At 38.9% G+C, this 22,388-nt stretch overlaps 2 protein-coding genes across 2 annotated transcripts in view; one reads left to right on the top strand and one right to left on the bottom strand.

Annotated features, from left to right (window-relative positions):
* The window catches only part of Gpr137c (G protein-coupled receptor 137C), a 60,892-nt gene extending 44,937 nt beyond the window's left edge, over positions 1 to 15,955 (top strand). Inside the window, exons 4-7 of the mRNA XM_052733469.1 lie at positions 10,438 to 10,587; positions 11,888 to 12,013; positions 12,166 to 12,284; positions 13,101 to 15,955. Of these exons, the coding sequence (XP_052589429.1) occupies positions 10,438 to 10,587; positions 11,888 to 12,013; positions 12,166 to 12,284; positions 13,101 to 13,278 (573 nt within the window). The 3' untranslated portion in view covers positions 13,279 to 15,955. The remainder of the gene's footprint in view (positions 1 to 10,437; positions 10,588 to 11,887; positions 12,014 to 12,165; positions 12,285 to 13,100) is intronic.
* Positions 15,956 to 16,324: 369 nt separating this feature from the next.
* Ero1a (endoplasmic reticulum oxidoreductase 1 alpha) overlaps positions 16,325 to 22,388 on the bottom strand; it is a 40,824-nt gene continuing 34,760 nt past the window's right edge. The window contains exons 14-16 of the mRNA XM_052733468.1: positions 21,711 to 21,797; positions 21,505 to 21,638; positions 16,325 to 19,490 (exon numbers count right to left, since the gene is read on the bottom strand). Coding sequence (XP_052589428.1) covers positions 19,430 to 19,490; positions 21,505 to 21,638; positions 21,711 to 21,797 — 282 coding nt within the window. The 3' untranslated portion in view covers positions 16,325 to 19,429. The remainder of the gene's footprint in view (positions 19,491 to 21,504; positions 21,639 to 21,710; positions 21,798 to 22,388) is intronic.

Here is a 22,388-nt window from a genome sequence, read left to right as displayed (position 1 = left end):
TTGAAGCCAAACACTGATTCTTTGAATAGGTAACAGATTACAGTTCAAGTAACCCTTTAACTACAGGCACAAAGTCTAATCAACATAATAAAAAGGATAATTGTCATGAGCAAGGGGATTTAACCAGGAATGGGACATTATTTTAACGTTTGAATATCAGCCAGTGCAGTTCACTGTACAACATAAGGGCAAGGGGGACAGATTCATGGGTCAGAGCACTTGCATACAAGGAAGGATGAGGTCCTGAGTTCAGGTCCTCAGAACCCTTGTAAAACTGGGTGTGGCACGGTGTCTGTAATCCCAGTTTTCTTACTGGCCAGATGGGAGGCAGAGACAGGACAGTCTCTAGAAGCTGACAGCCAGCTAGCCTGGGTAAGCAGTGGCAAAACAGCAAAAGAGATCTCATCTCAAATAAAGTAGAAGGAAGGCATGAACTGACACCTAAGGCTCCCTCCCACCGCCGTACAGTCTCCACCATGGTGCTCATGTACCCACACTCGTTATTATAGACATCATACACACACCGGAGAGCAGTGGAGAAAAACCACATCATCATTTCAGTGGACACAGAAAAGGTATTTGACAAAATTCAGCACCCGTCATGATTAAAAAAGATTTAACATGGGGGAGGCAACTAGGAGGAGGGGATATATTATATGAGAGAAGACTAAATAAATAAAGGAAAAGAAAGATATAACAACATTCAGTTAATAGGGAATAGAGGAAATTGCTGCTATTTGGTTAAAAAGACTTCTATTCTTAAAACAATCAATATCCTACTTAAATATTATAGTCAATAGTCAACTTAAATATTAAATGGTCTGCCCCTAAGACCAGGAATAAAGGAAATATATTGGTAGATTTTTGAGGATATAATTCTATTTCATATACCAAGAAAAAGAAAATACATAAAATAGGGAATTAAGTAGAAGTATCCAGGTGTGATGGCACCTGTAATCCTAATATTTGGATGACTGAGATGGGAGTATTTAGGCCAGCCTGGGGTACATAATGAAACCCTGTCTCAAAAAGTAAGGGAGGGGGGGGAGGTGTAGCATGAATCTTAAATGGTCTTATTAATAAAAAACAAACCTGAAGCCAGGTATTGGGGTGAATTCTGAAAGATCAGAGAAGCAGAACAAGCCACAGCCAACCTCACCTTGCCAACTCCTCAGCTGATTCTGTTTCCTCAGACTGGAGGCCTCTGAGTCCTCATCCAAATGGATCTCAGCTGAACTGCTGCTAAAAGCTTAAAACTTAGTTCGTGGTCCTCACGCCTTATATACCTTTCTGCTTCCTGCCTCACTTCCTGGGATTAAAGTCATGTGTCTTTCCCAAGCAAGACATGAGATCTCAAGTGCTGGGATTAAAGGTGTGTGTCACCATGCCTGGATGTTTCCAGTGTGGCCTTGAACTCACAGAGATCCGGATGGATCTCTGCCTCCCAAGTGATAGGATTAAAGGTTTGTGTGACATCATTTTCTGGCCTCTAGTGGCTGTTCTGTTCTCTGGCTCCCAGATAAGTTTATTGGGGTCCACAATATATCAACCACAGTGAGGCTTAGTGGGCATAAATTCCTTTAATCCACTTTTATCATGGAAGTACTTTTCCTTCCATTATGACAGATGGTTTTGCTGGATTACAGTATCCTGGGTTGGCAATTACCATTCAGAACTTGAAATACATCACAGCAAGCCCTTCTGGTTACTCCATTGGATAATCTGGTGCTATTCCGATAGGTCAGCCTTTACATGTGGCTTGCTGTTTCTCCCAGGCCAGTTTCAGTATATCTTTGTTGTTCTGTATATTTAGTGTTTTAATTATAATATGAGAGGGAATTCTTTTCTCATCTCATCTACTTGATATCCTGCACACCTCTGTGGGTTCACATCTCTTTTCCTGACTGTGGGGAATCTGTTCTGACTCTTTTGAAGATGTTTCTGTACCTTTAGAAGGAGATTCCATAACCCATAAATTTGGTCTTTTCCGGGTCGCCTCTATCTTAGAATTCCCATTAATACCTTGTTGTCTCTGTGCCCTTGCTCGGATTCTGTCCTCTCCTTGATCCATCTATTGCCGAGGCTTTCTGCAGAGTTTTTTATTTGACTGTTTTTTTTTTTTTAATTTCCAGGCTTAAGACTGGTTTTTCTTCAATATTTTCTTCAGCCATTTTGCTGAATTGCTCTTTCATTCCATCTGTAACCTTCCCTGTTTGTGTCTTTGAACAAGCATATAATCTTCTTCTGTTCTTTCGGGTTTCACTTAATTCACTCTAACTGGGTGTCATTGTTACAGGGATAAGTGATCTCAGGAGGAGCCATGTTGTCTTGATGTCTTGTGTTACTTGCATTGGGCATTTGTGCTTCCATGTTATTTCTTTGCTTGGTTTATTTATTTTTTTTATGAGCTCTATTCTTTCATTTGAACTATTTGCAGTGTTCAAGTGAGACGTCCATGTGGTAATGTTGAATGTGCAGTTCACTAAATAATTACTCAGACCAGGTCCAGGTACCTGGTGTATCCTCTGTATGTGTTTCCTCAGTAGGGTATAAACTGGGGGAGTGACCACAGGCATTTGGTATCACCACTAGGCGGTTGTCAGAGCAGTTCACAGCGGTGGCCCCTGTGGCTTTCCTACCTGTCGGAGGATGAAAAACGAAGGATAATATGGAGCAGGCTCAGATTTGAGTTCATCTCTGCCTTATGTTTGCAGACAGGGTCTCTTGCTGAGCCTGGAACTCACCCATCTGGTAAGACTAACTGGCCAGCAGGCCCCAGGAATCCTCCTTGGCAGCCTTCAGGATTACAGGCATAGTGCAGACATCTTCTCACCTGGGTGCTGGGGATTGAACACAGCAAGCAGTTAACCAACTGAACCATCTAGCCATAAATTCACTTCAAAACTAAAAATGAACAAGCTAGTTAACTTATTAAGTCATATACCTTAATGTGCGCAGATTTTTGCATGTCAATCATACCTTATAATTTCTTTTAATTATGTTGATCTCAAAATTTGTGTGAAAAAGCAAATCTAAAATATTTAAAATAATGGGTTTTTTTCTATAATTTTTTTTCTGTCTCAATGAAAGTTTTCTGTCGCTGTAATGTTCATTATGGTTCGTGACCACAGATGACTACTGAGCACTTAGTAGTGACGACAGGACTATTTCATTGAAATATAAATATTCAAATGTTGGGAGTGGATAGTATGTTGAATGGTATGGAAAATAACGGTGACAAGAAAGAGATTTAGGATTTATCACTGTGAAACTGAGTCAAAAAGCTACCGTAATTAACTGTGCTACTGGCCGAAGGCAAACAAGTAGACCAACAGAACAGGAATTAGAACCCGAAAATGGAACAACAAAGCTATGGCCGTCTAATTTTTGTTTTGTTTTGTTTTTCAAGACAGGGATTCTCTGTGTAGTTTTGGTGCCTGTCCTGGATCTCACTCTGTAGCCCAGGCTGGCCTCGAACTCACAGAGATCCACCTGGCTCTGCCTCCTGAGTGCTGGGATTAAAGGCGTGTGCCGCCGCCACCCGGCTGGCCATCTACTTTTTGACACAGAGGCAATAACATGCAACAGAAAAAAAAAAAAGATAACCCATTCAATAAATGGTGCTGGCAAAACTGGATATCTACCTGCAGAAGAATGAAAATAGATACAATCTTGTCACCTTGTATAAAAATGAATCCAAACTGGGTCAAAGAACATGATTTAAGAACCTGAAATGCTAAGACTGCTAGGGGAAAATATAAGGAATCCTTTTCAGAAGACACTAGGGTAGGGAAGGACTTTCTGAACAGAAGAGTAGCATAGGAAGTAGCCCCAGGTCTCAACAAATGAAATTAAGAAGTTTCTATATCTCAAATAGGGAGCTAATATCCCAAATTTATAAAGAAATGTAAAAGTCAAATACCCAGCAAATAAATCTGCCAATCAACAAATGGGCTAATGAAACAGTTTAAAAAAAAAAAAGCTCCAAAGCTATTTCAAAGTATTCAACATCCCTAGACATCAGGAAAGCGCAGATTAAACCTACTTTGATGTGACACCTCATTCCAATCTGAATGGCTCTCATCAGAAATTTGCCAACAAATGTTGAAGAGGATGTGAGGAAAGAGGAACACTTACTCATTGCTGGTTGAGGTGCAAATTAATACAGTGATTATGGATTAATTAAAATATTTAAGATATAACTGCCATATGACCCAATTTATTCTACTCCTGGGAATATACCCAGAGAACTCCATTTCCTATCATAGAGATATTTCCACACCCATGTTTATTGCCACTGGAATAAATATATTTTAGTGAGGAAACTGAACCAATCTAGATGTCCATCAACAGATAAAATGTGATCATAAGAATGTGGTTTATGAAGGCAATGGTGGTGCACGCCTTTAATCCCAGCACTTGGATTTTCTTGGTTATTATTCTTTATGACCTAAATAATCTTTGCCTGTACCCAACTTGTACAGGTCTTGTTTTCTTTTAGGGAGATTTAGACTTTTTTCCACTTTGAACTTGTGTGTGTGTGTGTGTGTGTGTGTGTGTGTGTGTGTGTGTGTGTATGTGTGTATACATACGTATATAGATAGATAGATGAATGGAGGCAGAGGCAGGCGGATCTCTGTTCAAGGCCAGCCTGGGCTATAGAGTAAGTTCCAGGAAAGGCGCAAAGCTACACAGAGAAACCCTGTCTCAAAAAAACAAACAAACAAAAAAAAAAAAAGAATGTGGTTTATATACAAAATGGAATATTATTCAGCTGTAAAGAAAAATGAAATTTATAGGAAAATGGATGAATTTATAATATATGATATTAATGAGTAAGGTCACCCAGACTCAAAGATAAATGCATGTTCTCCCTCATATGCAGATCGTAGCCTATAATGTGTGTGTTAATATGCGAACAGCTCTAAGTGTAGATATAGTCTGACATTTAGAAAAGAGACCAAGGCAGGGTAAGAGGGGGCAGTAAGGAAGGACAGCAGGAGGACAAAGCACACATGAGATGGGAGAGGATAAAAGACCATTTTTTCCCTACTTCAGCTCTGTCAATGTGTAAGTCATAGTGAAAATTAATACCCTAAGTGAAAGCTCCATGGCTTCAGAATATCGGTCCTAACACTATAGCAGTTCACAGATGCATGGAGTTGAGGACAGGCCAAGTGTTCGTTTGAGTGGCTACTTCATCTGTGTGATTGTTTTATTTGTGTTTATTATAATAAAGTGATTTCAAAAATAAAAATAGGCAAATAGATCAGTACAACAGAATAAGAACGTATACATCAGTTCACACTTGCGTTGTATTCTGATTTCTGATAAAGATGCTAAAAGCAATCCAAGTGGAAAAGCAATTATTTTTAACTACTAGAGACAGAGCAATTAGATGTGCATATGGAATATAGTAGAACCTCCTAGATCCATCATTCATATACCTCTCTCTATATATATATATGTATATATATGCACATACCTATACATACATAAATATATATATATACACACACAAGTTCAAAGTGGAAAAAAGTCTAAATCTCCTAAAAGAAAACAAGACCTGTACAAGTTGGGTACAGGCAAAGATTACTTAGGTCATAAAGAGTAATAACCAAGAAAAACCAAGTTAATAAATTAGACTTGGTTAAAAATATCATCAAAAGGCAATAGTAAGAAAACACAAAAGCCAACCACAGGCCTCAAAAAATATTTACAATGCACACATCTAACGAGGAGCTAGTGTCCAGAATTTATAAAAATCCCCTACACTACAGTTGTTCCTTAAAGACATCCTAAGTTAGAGTAGATTGTAAATAGATTATTCACAAATGTACAAAAGGCCAAAAATACAGTATCATTAGTAATCATGGAGAGGCAAAGTCAACCAAGTCATTGCCACACATCCAGCAGCAAACCTACAGTTAAAAGCTTGCCGACCCCAACAGGATCTGGGGCAGGACAACTGCATGAAGCAGCTGGAAGTCAGACTTCATTGAAGGTATAAAAGTATACATCCCTGTTGGAAGAAGATCGTTGCTCAAAGCAGTTGAACCTCTACATGCTATACAACTCAGAAATTCTACTCTTGGGTATCTGTCCAAAAGAAGTGAAAGCATATATCCACAAAAAGATTAGGAGTGTTCACAGAAGCTGCCCATTAACAGAAATACACCTGAACAAGCTGTCAGAGAAGCAAATTGATGTAATTATACAGTGGAGTTAATATAATTAACTGCCCCAGTTTGCCTGGAGTTTTCTAAAAAGTGGGCCTCTCAAGTACTAGACCAGGAAAAGCCACGGCAAAACATGAAGACTTGGTCACCCTCAGCAATGACAAGAGGTAACGGCAATGACACTGAGACACATAAACTGAATGAAACCTGCAAACAAGTCCATATTCTTTGATTCCACTCATATGAAGCTCTAAAAGAAGCAGAACTAGGTTGAAAAACAGAACTGGGAGTGTTTTTATCCAGGGATTGGCTGTTGATGGCGGCTGTGCGGGACCCTGTGGACTGACGATGATGGTCTATATCTTGGTGGAACTTTAGCCTGGACAGTGGTTGCACCCTTTTTCATTTCTTAATCCTGAGCTTTTCAGGGTAACTCCCGTTCGTTTTCTTTCATTGTTTTATGTAATTAGTTTGTCTCTAAGTTGTTTTATGAATCGCTTCATTGCTAATGATTCTTTGCTCTTTTCCGCCTTGAAAACAATCTTACACTATTTACAGGTTTAAGAGTTAGCCTATTTTATTCAGTCAGCTATTTCACAAAGTGTTCTTTCTTTCTCTCTCTCTCTCTTTCTCTCTCTCTCTCTCTCTCTCTCTCTCTCTCTCTCTCTCTCTCTCTCTCTCATGTGTGTGCATGTGCGTGCGCATATGTGACCTTGCATTTTGGTGGCTAACAGGTAGTTCTTACAGCATTTTGTTTTGTTCTTTTTAACATACTTTTCTTCAACAATATGTTCCTTTAAAATCTAACCCAAGTAAGGTGCCATATCACAAAGTAGTTCCAGCTACTCAGGAGGCTAAGATGGAGTTTTATTAGAGCTCAAAGAGTTCAAGAACATCCAGAGATCATAGTGGGATGTTTTCTCATAATATTTTAAACTCTGGATTGATTCTAGGTTGATGTTTTTATTAACTTGATGGGGGAGGGGGGATCAGAAAATTGAAATGCACATTACTGAAGATTTTGTCTGTACTTTGTTTGTTTTGTTTGTTTTTCAAGACAGGGTTTCTCTGTAGCTTTGGTGCTTGACCTGGAACTCACTCTGTAGACCAAGCTGCCCTCGAACTCACAGAGATCCACCTGCCTCTGCTTCCCAAGTGCTGGGATTAAAGGCATGTGCCACCACTGCCTGATTCTTTACATTTTTTAAACTTAATCTTTTCATGTATTATTAAACAAATGTTTTGGTATAATGTACTGGATTAACTCAAAGAATAAACTCTACTGTCAACATCTTTCCAAGTTCTCTTTTTTTGCTTTTTAGTTCTTTCTTTTCAGCTGCCTCTCCTATGTGTTGTTCTTATGAGGAAGTCAGTTATAATAATGAATCTCAGCTCTACCAGACTCAGTCTCCCCTTTTATGAACAAACTTTTTAATTTATATATTTATTTATTTATTTTGTGTATGTGTAAGTGCACACACATGTATGAAGGTCAGATGACAAGTTGTGGGAGTCTGTTCTTGCCTTCCATCATGTGGGTTCTGGGTATCAAGCTCGGGACTTCAGAGTTAGTAACAGACACATTTATCTGGTGAGCCATCTCTCTGGCCCTAGTGATAAATATTTTAATAACTGTCTTCAATCCTGAAATCAATATATTTTAACTACTATACAAATAAAATGTATAGTGGTTAATTTAATGTGATTACCATGATTAAAATATAAAGAGCAAATAAAAGAAGTTAACAAATATGTCAATATGTAAATTTGGGAGAATGATATAATCAGATATTTGTCTCTAGACATAAGAATAATGAATGGGGTGGTGGTAGAGGCAGAGTTGGGTGTTTTTCATTATCATATACATCAAGCAGTATTGATGTTAGTGCTATGAGTTTATGAAATAATTGAACTCTTGATGAAATTTTGAAAAAAAATACAAAATACAAGTTTGATTTAATTTCCATAATTATAATAGGAATTTCATATATTATATGTGCTTCTGGAAAATTTGACATGCACTTAAATTATACAGACTATTTTTAGATATTACAACTTTTTTTTAATTTATTTATTTACTATGCAGGCCAGAAGAAGGCACCAGATCTCATTACAGATGGTTGTGAGCCATCATGTGGTTGCTGGGAATTGAACTCAACTCAAGACCTCTGGAAGAGCAGTCAGTGCTCTTAACCTCTGAGCCATCTCTCCAGCCCACAACTTTTTATTTTTAAATAGCTTCATTACAGTTTTTAAAGTTTGAGAATGTTCTTTTTTTAACCATAATTCAATGAGTTAATAAACATGCACAAAGAGTAACTCATTTTAAGAACATAAAAAGGGCTGGGCATGGTGGAGCCAGCCTTTAATCCCAGCACTTGGGAGGCAGAGACAGGTGGGTCTCTGAGTTTAAGGACAGCCTGGTCTACAAAGCGAGTTCCAGGACAGCCAGCATTATGTAGAGAAACCCTGCCTTGAATTGAAAACAAACAAATATATATATATATATGTAAAAGATAGCATCCATAGGTCTTCATCCAACTTCAGAGAGGTGGTGTCACCCTCTGGTCATTGGTATCAGGTCAAGAAGGCTGTCTTCATCATCCAAATGTGGAGTTTCATTCTTCCACTAAGGTCTAATGAAGAAAAATTAGATCACCCAACAAATGAACAAGTGTTAGCATGTGATATCCTAGTTTGATCCCTAAATTCTGCACTTGAGATAGAGTGGGTTGTTTTTATTCCTAGTGACCACTGGGTGGTTTCCCACATGAACAGAAATCATCCTCTTCTGCTTCTTTTTGAAAAGGTGAATTTAAACTTTTAACAGAGCATGATATTGAGACATTACCTCTCGTATTTAAAATCACTGGTTCATTGGGATCAAACACTTAATAAAGAGTGCCCATGTAAGAAAATATGTCCTGTGCCACAAGAGTTAAGAAATTAACTGAACTCAAAGAAGTCAGGCAGGATTCTGCTCACAGAGCAGCCAGTGAGATAGACTCCATAGAGCTGCAGTTTATCCACGTGAGGTATTCTTTTAGTTCTGGCATGGAGTCAGAATTCAGAACAGCCCAGAAACAATCCTATATCAGGTTAGTTCTGTTTCCCAGTCTGCACAACAGTTTCCATATTACTAGAGCCATATGGCATTGTTTAAACGTGAAATAGGTGCCATGCTTAGCATAAGTCCTTATTCCAGGAAGATATCCATCAGTACTTATGATCATGAGCCGCACAAAAGCATAAGGAGCCCTCCCAGCAGGGCGGGGAGTTTCATGGCTTCAGATCATAATGAAAACAGGAAACAGGCTGCCAAACATGTTAATGTATAAAATGGAGTTCAGTTCTGGCCAGATAATTATAAACTGGTTTTTCTTGAATATCATAAAGGTCAGAGGACACTTCTTCTGTGGGAGTACTCCCTTGTGACTTACAGGTCATTTAGCAACCTTGGACCTTGTGTGCTAAATGCTCTAATGGTCCCTTAAGCTTGTGACAATTGAACATAAACTTATAAATTACCATATTGAGTGTTTACTTGAAATGAATCAGTCTCTCTGGCAATGTTATCACCTCCTAGGATAGTGTTTTTAACTCATAGGTAAAATATGTAGGATTACAAAGGAAACCAACTGTATTAGAATAATGACTCCAGGTTGAGAGTCCCTGCAAACAATATCACAGTCCTCTTCCTTGTACTCAATACAGTTGAAAACCGTGAAGTCACAGGGCTTTCTATCTCTGGGGAAATGGTGAAAGCTGTAGTTTAGAATGTCAGCAACATAATGTCACTCGAAGGGCTATCATCTATTTCCTAATAAAATGGAGTAAATATACAAGGAGCTGAACTTCTTTGCTTGTTTTGTATCAGAAAAAAAAAATGTCTATCAAATGGAGTAGTGCTTCCATTTCCCACTCCCGCTTTGATTAGACTACACTGATTAGAATCAGTTATGGCTCAGGTCTGGCCAGTGTGTCTATTCATGTATCACTACAGGAATGAGGCAACTTTAGCAAAACAAAATCTTCCTTCAGCAGCCATTTGGCCAGTGAGCCAAGCACTCACACATATTAAACACAGTGCCATCCAGAAACAGGAATTACAGGCGGTATAAAAAGAGTTTGCTCGAGCAGGTGTCCACTCAGCTTCCTGGGGGGACTTTGAAAGAGAGGATTGTGCACTATGCAGAAGAACAGCTCGCTCACCATAGCAAACACACTGAAATCATGCCTGTGCTTCTCATTCCTATAGGGTATGTCTCTGTGCCAGACTGTCGTCGTCAGCTCTATAGTCACTCTTCTCTACTCTTCCAGAGCTTGTTATAATCTGGTAGTGATCACCATATCACAGGATGCATTAGAGAGTCCGTTTAATTATGGCTGGGATAATCTTTCAGATAAGGTAAGTGTCTGTCTATGTTACCGGTCTCCAGTTGATACAGCTGATAAGTTAGCAAGAACAGTTGGTGTTTGACTCAGACATGGTTTTATGCACTCTGATCTCAGTAATTCTGTTTAAAACTGTTTAAATTTTCCCATTTGCATGTGACACCTTGCAATCATTCTTCATAAAGTTTTATCTAAGAAATAATTTAGTTTGTCAATAATAATAGTGATAGAAACCTGTTAGTCATCAGCCTATTTACTGACTTTTTGAAGGATGATTTTTTTTTTTTTTTTTGGTTTTTCGAGACAGGGTTTCTCTGTGTAGCTTTGAGCCTTTCCTGGAACTGGCTTTGGAGACCAGGCTGGCCTCGAACTCACAGAGATCCACCTGCCTCTGCCTCCCGAGTGCTGGGATTAACTCGGGAGGCAGAGGCACCACCACCCAGCAAAGGATGATATTTTAATATCTCTAGGTAATTGTCACTAGCCCGTGACTATAGCTAATGTCCTGTGAGGATGGAAGAACTGCATAAAATCTTAATATTTTGTTCAGTTTTATATATCTAAATAATCACTTTCTTTACAATCGTTCTTCGTTGTGTCCACGTATTTACTGTGATTCTCAGCATTGTAGCTGTGCGTCTCTAACTTCTCAGCGCACTCCATCTCCTTCCTAAAAGTACAGTTTGACATTTAGATGTTCTGTCTTAGTAGAGTTTCACTTAGCACTGAACCCAGGGGTGCTAGAAGCCTATTTCATCCTCATGCTAAGGAGAGGGACTTTTCACATGTGACTCCATAGGGCAGATTCTCTTCACTCCTTTCTCTGCTTCCCCTCCCCCAGCATCTGGTAGAACAGAAGCAACTTCAGTATGTAGAGTAGCCCCAAAGCGTAGTTTAAAAATCAGCTGTGCTGATGTACTTAGCATGTCTCATTTTTCCACAGGCCTGACTCACGGTGCTGTTGTGCCAGTGGGGCAGCTGGAACAGTAATCCCTTATAGCTAAACCCTCTTCAGACTGTGGTGCCTCAAATGACATCATTCTGCATTATCCAAGGACTAAAATTATTTTTCTAAGCTAGTGTATTGAAAAATTTTTGTCTTATTGTAGATTTTTTTTAAGTATTGCTATGTTCCTTGAAGAAAAAAAAATAACCATTACATGAGAAGTCACAAATGAACAAAATACAGAAAAGTCCAGTGCTTTTGTGTTTATACTTATTGTATGTAACTCACCCAGCCTGAAGCACTTGTGACAGGTGATTGCTTAAATATAAAACCAGTGTGAAATTGCTCTGCCATGCTCTGTGGACAGGCTGGTGGAGAAGATGGAAGTGGAGGAGACTACATCGTCTTTGGAATGGTCCTCTTTCTGTGGGAGCACGTACCAGCATGGTCAGTGGTACTGTTTTTCCGGGCACAGAGATTAAACCAGAATCTGGTAAGATATCATAATATCCCCCAGTGCTCAATCTCATTTTTTTTTAAAGCATGGAATATTTAGCCTGCGTTTCTGTTTTGAGTAAGGCTGAGGTTCAAACTCACAGACCCTAGTCTCCAGCCTTCACCCGGTCTCTAACGTTGCATCCACAGGCACCCGCTGGCATGGGAAGCAGCCACAGCTACAGCTCCAGAGCTTTCTTTTTCGACAATCCAAGACGTTATGACAGTGACGATGACCTGCCAAGACTGGGGAGCTCTCGAGAAGGAAGGTAGATGTAGTCACTTAGCTGAATTAGTGTTGAAGTAAACTGAAAAAAAGAAAAAGAACTCTGAGCTTTAACCCACCCACCAAACAGGTGATTTGGCACATGATCATGAACTACTGTGCCTTAACCCACTAGATCTTAACCACGTGATACAGCATGCGCTGTAAACAACTGTCAGCTGACCTGAAGCCAGTCTATCACCCTGTCTTTAAAAAATGTTGGAGTAAAGTGGGGCCATACCATCCCCCTTCTTGGTGGTGAGAGCGTGCACAGTGTCGGGCAGGGAAGGGTCGCTGTACACTGTGTGTTTGCTTCCTTGTCCTACTGTGATTCCAGGTCAAAAAAAGAACAGTCTTCCCACACCCTCGTGTTCCAAAGCCATCAGAGAGCCTTGTCGGACACCGACAGCAGTCTTCCGCTTGCTTCCTTTTCAGTACCTCTGACTTCACCTGGACACGTCATTTAAGCTGGTCCTCCTCTGTGAAGTAGGGGTGGCAGCAGAGCCTGTCTCACAGGCTTGTGATGAGGATCAGAGGAACCACGTGTACATGCAGATGTGTCGGAGCAAAGCATAGCACATAGATTATTACAGCCGAACACACTCTGCCACTTCTCAGAGCCATAAACTTCTTGGGATATGTGTCACAAGTCAGAAATATCCAGTAGAAGCCATCAAATTGTGGAGAAAGTCGGTGTTAGTTTGCACATTTATTGTAATATATTTCTGTGTTGTGAAATTCTTTGGAAATGTTCAAAATGCCAGTGTGACTCCTAATCACAGCCCTCTGACTTCTTTGCCTTCTACTTTTGTTGTTGCAGTTTATCGAACTCGCAGAGTTTGGGCTGGTACGGCACCATGACGGGGTGTGGCGGCAGCACATTCACAGTCACCCCCCCACTGAATGGACCTGTAACGGACACTGCTCCTTTGCTCTTCACGTGCAGTAATTTAGATATGAGGAATCACCATAGCTTGTATGTAACGCCACAAAACTGAGGGCTTCCCCACAGCAGGAGTCTTGAACTGTTTTTCATGAATGTGTATGTGTATTCAACATCTTTAAAAGCATCTACATCAACATTGCATCATCTATTGCAACTAGCAAAATCTGGAAATACAGCTGTGTTTTGTGGAGAGCCTCAAAACACAGCTGTTTGTTTTGACCTCTGCATAGTGAAATTCAAAGTTTGGAGGAGAAAGAGATTAGATGCTAAAGGTACTTGATGACCTCAGAACCTCCTAACTTTGAATGTCCAACGCACATTTGCATATTTGCACTTTTACCTATGTTCAGAAAGAATACTCTGCAGTCCCCAAAGCCACACTTGAGTATTCACGCCAGAATATTATTGTATACCAGATCGGAAGGCAGTTTTTCCACAAGAATCAAAACCTAGAAATTCAAAGGTGTACTCTACATGGAATCCTTACCCAATTACAGCTTTAAAGTATGATCAGTGCACAGAGTTAAGGCTTAAAAGTGTATCATTCTTTTTAAAAATATGCAACATTGAAGACAGTTTTTTAAAGCATGCTTTGAAAAAAAAGTCAATTGAAATTACTCCATTGTTTTAAACAAGTGATAGTGGAGACCCTTCATGGTGCTGCTGGCTGGCAGTGTTCTTTGGAAAGCCAGAGGAGTCTCTTCAAGAGAACAATAAGCCAGTGGAGACTGTGTGGCTTTGAGTAGGACTGGTCAAGTGGCTATTTTGTATGGCTAAGGTAAGTAGCAGTTGAAGCATGATTCTTCCAGAAGCAATAGTGACTTTTGCATAGGGGTTGCAGTAGAACTTCTTGGGACTAACTAAACAAGTTTACAGATGCATTGAGGGATTGTTCATTAAAAAAGTGCTACGTTAAAAACGGTATGCTTTCAAAAGGTATTCAATTTATCTGAAAGAGATGGAGCACATCCTACCTACTGAGTCAAGATTGTCCTCAGGTAAATTAAATCATGAGACATTTTGCAGTGAGCTAAAGTGCAATACTTTATAAAATGTATAATCCCGCCTTTATTTTTCACATTTTATACCTTGTATATGGGCTAAGTCAGATTAAATTAATTCCAATCAATTCTAGCACTGAATAAGCAAACGAGAGAAGTGTAAGAGGTTAAGAACATTGGGACAGTTTAGGATGTCATTAAAACTGTCTTCAACATGCTGTAAGCGATGTGCTTGTGCATGCATGTGTACTCAAGCACACACGCACACGCACAACAGTAGGCCAAGACAACACCATTTAAAATGCACTTTCTACCTGTGTCTCTATGGAAAGCAGATGCTGAATACCTCAGATTCCGAGGGGATAGGCAGCTTAGGTGTCACACAGGTGAAGACCCCACACAGGATCTGCCAGCTGCTTTGGAACTGGGACGAACACAGCTGCCCTCTTCTGTCTACTGTGACTAGAAACTGTCTTATTTGTACTCATACCTAAAATCTTTCAGCTTTTTAACAACTAATGCAGCAACTTCACAACAGTATAATATGTGAATCTTTAGAAACATATTGTCAATCCTTTCTATCTTTTGAGAGGATGGTACAAAGCCAAATACTTTTCTTCTTTTTATGAACAACCGATTTTAAATTCAATCAGAAGCATACTTATAAATGCACAGCATCTGTTTATAAGTTCTTACTGTAACAAATGAATCTTTTATAGTACAGAAGTTAGCCTTGGTACTATGATGACAACCTAACAATAGTCTACAGCTGTGGATTTCTTTTCAGTTTTTCGGTTTCTCAGAATGCCAGGTGTTTATTTTGATGATGTTAATTAAGTATCTAACTATTGTCTTTGATATTTTTTTCTAATTAAGCTTCTCTACACAAACATCCTGGTTGACAAAGTAAACAAAGATTACTTAACTCTTCAGATAAAGTATCTTAGTTTTCGCTGCACTGGTTGACTACACTGAATTTGATATTTATTATTAGTTTATTATATTTATCACTGACTCAAGTACCTAAATTCTCATTTTGCTTTGTTTTGAAACAGAGTCTCTCTGTGTAGTCCTGGCTGTCCTGGAACTCACTGTGTAGACCAGGCTGGCCTTGAACTCAGAGATTCTCCTGCCTCTCTACCTTCTAAGTGCTGGGATTAAAGGTTTGCACCACCACACCTGGCCTATAAAGTACCTAAATTCTTACCATTTGTCTCCTTACACACATTTCACAGTACATCACCAAAGAAGACATCTGCCCCAGTGTTTGCTTAAAACTTCAAACGCACTAGCAGCACTTTAAGTTCGGTCTCAGAGGGAGCTGTTCATAAGGTCAAAGGGCTCCAGTTCCCCGTCCACCTGCACTGAAGCACATGACAGCTCCAGCCCTTGCTCACAATCATTAATTAGAAAATCCAAGTTCATTGCTTAAGTGTGTAATTCTACAGTGATTAGCAATATTTGTTCTTATCGTTTATTTCACTTGGGTTGCTATTAATTTTGAAACTCTTAACCACCTATTGTAGCTGATTGTAGTTTTATGGACAATGTAATTTATAGCTAAAGTGGCTTTTTATGCATTATTGCCTTTTTATTGTTTAACAGTGTTTCTCAGCTATACAGTCAGTTTCAAACTGGTTGCAAAAGTATAGCTGTGGCCAATGAATGTATTTATTTGTTGTTTCACTAAATTATAATAAAACACTACTGTTAATGAGTGTGCTTTTATCTGGAGGTGTGTTTTCTTAATATCATTAATGGAATCCATTCAGTCCCTTTCAGAAACCTCATTACAAATGGAATTTGCCTTTTAGTGAATAATGAATTATATCTGGATGACAACACATATTTCAGCCTGTTTGAAATAAAGTACCATGTTTGTCAATGGTAGTGTCATTAGGTAGACATTTATTCAAACATTAAGAAAAATCCTCACGAAACAGTTAATAACATCTCCCTCCTCCTGAGAATCTTGTAGTTCGTCTAGTCTACAATCCCAGCCATACTTTTATCAAGAAGCTCCTGTGACGTTGCCTCCTCCTTTAAACTTGTTTCCAAAGTAGACGCCACTCATGACTGACCAAGACCACACCAGAGTTCAAATTATTTTCATCTTTATTGCCCACCCCAAAGTCTACTGACCCTTGCCGTAAGCAAAGGCAGTGAGGGTACTCGCAGTGAGGCACAGCTGTCACTGTGAAGCAATTAATTCAACAAACATTTATTAAATGCTCATATGCCAAACACTATGCTACAGAGATGCCAAAATTAATAGTCTCTTTTCCTGCCCCTAGGGAGCTCACATTCTAGTAAAGGACACTTTAAAAAAGTAAAACATACAGTACAATAAGTGATTCAGTAGAGGTAGGTTGCAATTACAGTGGTGACCATGGGAAGGGGACAGGTGTAATTTCAAAAATGCACGGAACGTCCCAGGTGGGGAAGAAGCCTGGGTTTCTCAATGCAAATACGGTGTCTACCATGGTTTGGAGGGAGATCCAGCTCTGGACTTTTTTAACACGCTTATCAGAACAGAGTGGCAAAGACAAGAAAAGGATCTTGGACACCAAGTAAAAAGCTCTCACCAGAAAGCTCATAAAATTGCCAGTGGGTGTTAGGTTGAATGCTTCTAGAAAGCCGAATCTGGTGATATGGGCCACAGAGATGAGGAAATAGACTGGGCAGTCCTTTGGGTAACAGTAACAAAAATAAGAGAGAATGATAGAAAGATGGGAGTAAAGTCAGCAGAACTCAGACACCAATAGTTAGGAGAAGAGGAATGAACTATAAAATCTTGTACAGAACAATGGCTCTGAAACTAACCAAGTAAGGAGCAGACACAGGAGTGGGTTTGTGGAGACTCGAGTGAGTCCAGCAGGAAAACGCACTAAGTCTGAGCTAAAGTCTGTTGGGCATCACTGGATGGAAATGACCCAAGTGAAGCAGTGACTGGAAACAAGAAGTCTGAGGAATGACATCCAGGGTAACTGAGGAGACCAGAGGAAAGGCATCCAGGAGCAAACCAGACACAAGGCCACCTTGGAGCAGGGACTTGGAGGAAGAGATTGTCAAGAGTGTCAAGTGCAGGAAAAGTTCAAATCAAGAAACAGCTTGTGTGTGTTAACTGCAGACTTAGAGCTAAGCTGTTCGACCGCATTTGGAAGGACAGAGGACACAGGGATAATCAAGTGGAGGCAGCAAGTGTAAGCAGTGAGGTTTTTAAGAACTCTGGCTGCTGAAACACCTTGTGTATGGTAATCACTTAGTACTATGAATCCCCAAGAAAACATTTAATTAGTGGGTTGACATCTTTCATTTGTTACCCTATTCAAAAGAAGGGGGGAAATGAGAAAGGAAAAGAGGACACACTGTTAAACATAGTTCTATGATCATTCACATAAAGTATACTAAATACATACTTACACATTCAATCAACAAATACTAGACACCAACTATATGCTTGGCACTGGACCAAATCTTAGGGACAGAGAAGATACACAGCAGCGTAAAGTGACATTTCTGACCATTACATATAGAAATTCTGCTTTTCTTATGTGACATCCCTACCTGCCCTAACCGCTCAGACTTTATATATGATATAAAGGGGGCATAATTTTGAGGTCTACAGCACTTATAACTGCCATGTGATATAAATTCTTTTTTTTAAGATTTATTTATTTATTATGTATACAGCATATATGACTGCCAGCCAGAAGAGGGCACCAGATCTCATTACAGATGGTTGTGAGCCGCCATGTGGTTGCTGGGAATTGAACTCAGGACCTCTGGAAGAGCAGCCAGTGCTCTTAACCTCTGAGCCATCTCTCCAGCCCGTGGTATAAATTCTTAAACCACTTCAAATACTGTTCTCAGTAAAAAGCTTCCACTAGTGAAAACCTATGCAGGTTACAGTTCCATTTTATGGAGGCAAAAGAAATCAGGTTCATGTATAAAAAACATGAACTGTATAACCTATGATTACACGGGTCAAAAAAAGCAAGCAAAAAAAAAAGTCACTAGGACATGAGATATTTCCTTATTCTAAGGCTTATAGTAGTTTAGCTCAGATTAGTAAGGTTTGGTTTTTCCCTTGAAAGAAAAACAAAAAAATCACTTTTAGGAGATTGCTGAGCATTACACTGAAGTATTTTGGGTTAACACATGAAGCCCATGACTAGTTTTCAAACAATAAATAAAAACAGGGCATCTATGTCTACACAAAAGATAAAGCAAGACCTGAGGACACAGCTCAGGGGTGGAGGGCTAGCCCCAGCATGCCTGAGGTCCTGGGCTCAATTCCCAGCGTGGGACAGGATGAGAGGTAAAACACATGGGAATAATCGATGAATTTGAGTAAAACATTTTTTTGCACTGTTTTTGAAACTTTTCTGTAAATCTGAAATTATATAAAAATAAAATTTTCCCCAAAATTCTACTATTAGGGGAAGTACTATGAGAATAAATATATCTCTTCATCTTTCTACAATGTTTAGAAATCTCCTGTGCCTTATAGTTGGTCTACTTCCCTACATACCAAAACAGCACAATCAAAATAGCCATATAACTCTAAAAGGAATGTTTCATACCAGTGTATTTTAAGGTTGCCAGGAAATCACAGGCCTCCCAGTTAAACCTGAACTTAAAACAAATGAATTACTTTTAGTATAAATACGGCCCTAATACTGCATACAACACACTTAAACTTAAGAAAACTAGCTGCTTATCTAAAACTCAAATCTAACTGGGAATTCTGTAGTTTCTTTGCGAACGAGGCAAATGAAAATGCATTGGTGTTCTTAGGCTGTGGACCACGGGTTATTGATGAGCCTCTCAGAATTTTACTATCCAATACTTGTCACAGTTATCTTAACTTTATTTTTATCACATCTTGGTAAATACAAATCTAGTTTGAGAGGCTTAAAACATCATTCACCTAGCTTTACCATATGGATTTTGGTGATCTTACCTTTGTCTAGTATTAAAATTTGTACATTATCAAAATACTACTTTTATTCACAATAATATTAAACATGAACACAATTTTTAAAAATGTCATTTACTTAAAACAATGTATTTCTCCTTTTACAAAAGCAGCTTTATAGAAATGTTTGCCTTAAGACGGCCATTGCGGTCACGCTGCTCGGAGAGATTCAGCTCTGTGGCCTCCCCGTCCAGAAGCAGGCGCCTTTCAAGCTGTCCTCCTCAGTGAACATTCTGTAACAAGTGCCTGAAGTTCTCTAATTCTCTCACACTTGTCGAAATCCTGTAACCAAGAAACACTTCACTTAAAAACACTTCCATAAATTTTCTGTTAATCATTTTTCATTTTTAGAGTATATAAAAATTTTAAAGTAGTTTATTTCAATAAATTGAAAGGTATACAAATCTACTTATATCCTTTAGTTTTTAATCTGGCAAGGCAAATCTACAAACACAAACTAACTTTTAATACTTCAGTATTAAAATATATACATATAAAATTATATAAATTTAAATATCCAGAGCTATATTAAAGTAAAGCACATCAATATTTAATATATAATACATAAGTGTATAAGTATAAAATACTTAGATATTTTAGGTATTCATAAATGTTAATTATATTACATACATAATATGAATACAGAAATGTAGAAACATTAAAATAAGTATTTAAATATCCAGAAGTATAAGAATACAATAAATAATATACCTTTACTTAGTACTAAATTTACAAAGATCAAAGCTATTGATTTTTTTTTTTTAGATTTATTTATTATGTATACAGTGTTCTGCCTACATGTGTCCTTGCAGGCCAGAAGAGCAGAAGAGGGCACCAGGTTTCATTATGAGTGGTTGTGAGCCACCATGTGGTTGCTGGGAATTGAACTCAGGACCTCTGGAAGAACAGTCAGTGCTCTTAACCATTGAGCCATCTCTCCAGCCCTGATCTTTAAAGAGTGAGAAAAGCCTGTTCTGACCCAACTGTTTGCACCAATTTTTATATATAGTAAAATCTGTTCTGTATTTTTTTTTTTTTTTTTTTGGTTTTTCTGAGACAGGGTTTCTCTGTGTAGCTTTGCGCCTTTCCTGGAACTCACTTTGTAGACCAGGCTGGCCTCGAACTCACAGAGATCCGCCTGCCTCTGCCTCCCGAGTGCTGGGATTAAAGGCGTGCACCACCACCGCCCGGCCTGTATTGTATTTTTGCATGTTCCCTTTTACATGCATTTTAGCTCTGCTCTCCAGTAGGATAAAAGTAGAGCACACAATTAAAGGTAACAGTCACGTTCCTCGATGCCAGAGAAAATTTGTAAGGCCAATTATTTCAATCCTAAAATGTTTGATGTTATTTTTAGGTGAAAAAATGTAGCCCTTAAATACTGAGAGGATGGGAGAATGCTGTCTCTCATGCCAGCACTGAAGAAAGAAAACGCTTGTCAATCTCAGAATTAACATGAGCCAGCAGGAAAAGCCATCCACACTGAAAACTGTTGGTGTATCTTCCTTATCCCATGCTTTTCCTCAGATCATTTTGACAGAAAATAATTATTTCTAAAGAATTACTAATCTTTTGTATACTGCTAAGTTCACAGAAATATTTGTGACTTTCCATACCCTTCAAAAATAACACCAATAAAATGCTTTTAAATAATTACAATAAGCTGGCCCTGATGGCACCCGCCTTTAATCCGAGGAGGAAGGTAGAGACTGGCAGATCTCTGTGTTCAAGACCAGCCTGGTCTACATAGTAAGTTCCAGGCCTACCAGGGCTGCATAGTGAGATTGCGTCTCAAAACAGAACAAAGCAAAATACCATGTATCTTTGTATGAATGTACAAAATAATTACAATAAAATGAACAAATTTAACAGTACTCAAATCTGTCAGTAAATTAAATATGAATATAAAAATCAATAGGTGGAAATAATCAAGTAGTATGTGTGTATATTCTGATAAAGGCATTTTATCAGATCATATAATTCTTTTTTTTAATATTTTATTTAATGTGCATTGGTATTTTGTCCACATTCATGTCTTTGTGAGGGTGTTGGATCCCCTGGAAGTGAGTTACAGACAGCTGTGAGCTGCCATGGGGGTGCTGGGAATTGAACCCAGGTCCTCTGGAAGAGGAGCCAGTGCTCTTAACCACTGAGCCTTCTCTCCAGCCCCAGATCATATAATTCTATAACAAGGTAATTTTACTAAAAAGGACACTCTTAGTTTTATCTGAAAATGTACCTATTAACATCAGACTCAGGTGGCTAGCAGAAACAATTTCAGAACATTAAAACTAACCTTCCAAATGCATTAAACAAGGATACTATCTCCTGTCGGGTTAGCTGGAATTCATAACTTGGTCCACTCTCTGGCATATTTGCTATCAGTTTCTCGGAAAACAGGATCTTCAGAGCAGTGCCCAAACCCTGAGTCTAAAACAGAGAGAAGAAAAAATAAGGAAACCCCTCAACACAGAGTGAAGTCGAAGACTGAGCAAGACTTACCTGGAGCTTTCCCCACAGTCGACACTTAAAACAACCAACGCAATCCATGATTCTCGAAATATTTCTAAAATGTAGTCGGAAGTCCTCCTAAAAACAATGTAACATAGTTTTATATAAGTTGTGTACTTGTGTAATCAACTAAGAACTGTTTTCTGCGTGCTCTCCATGTGCTCAGCCCTGGACAGTGCACTAAAGGGTATCAAACAAAGGGCTGAGCACACGGAGCGTCTGCCACATTCCAGAACCTCTCCTTACCATTCCATCCTCCCACAGATCTAAGCTACGCATGCTCTACCCCATGGATTTCTTTAACAGACTCAGAAATGCCACACAGCAGGTCTAAGTTCACCGATAGTGACCAGCCCTGCCTCACTCCAAATCCACACTACCAAAAAAGAAATACATCAGTTAGTTTCATACGTCAATATTGGGAGTTGTGGGATTAAATGGTATCTAAGAAGGTAAAGGAAGGGAGGAAAGAGGGAGGTGACCTTTGAGAACACTTAAATTATAGCTCTCCTTTCCTGGAATTAGGGAAAACACTCAGATTTTCTTTACTGCTGATATATAAAATATAATTAATAGCCATGTATACACCACCAAATTCTAAAAAGAAATCATTACTAATATCTGAAACTCCCTACATATCATCCCACATTTCTGTACCTATCCTCTACT

This window comes from Peromyscus californicus, unplaced genomic scaffold (assembly GCF_007827085.1).
Source record: "Peromyscus californicus insignis strain IS unplaced genomic scaffold, ASM782708v3 Scaffold_12__1_contigs__length_115047231, whole genome shotgun sequence".
NCBI lineage: Eukaryota > Metazoa > Chordata > Mammalia > Rodentia > Cricetidae > Peromyscus > Peromyscus californicus.
The sequence above is the reverse complement of the archived record's forward strand: the minus strand, read 5'-3'. Positions and strand labels throughout refer to the sequence as shown.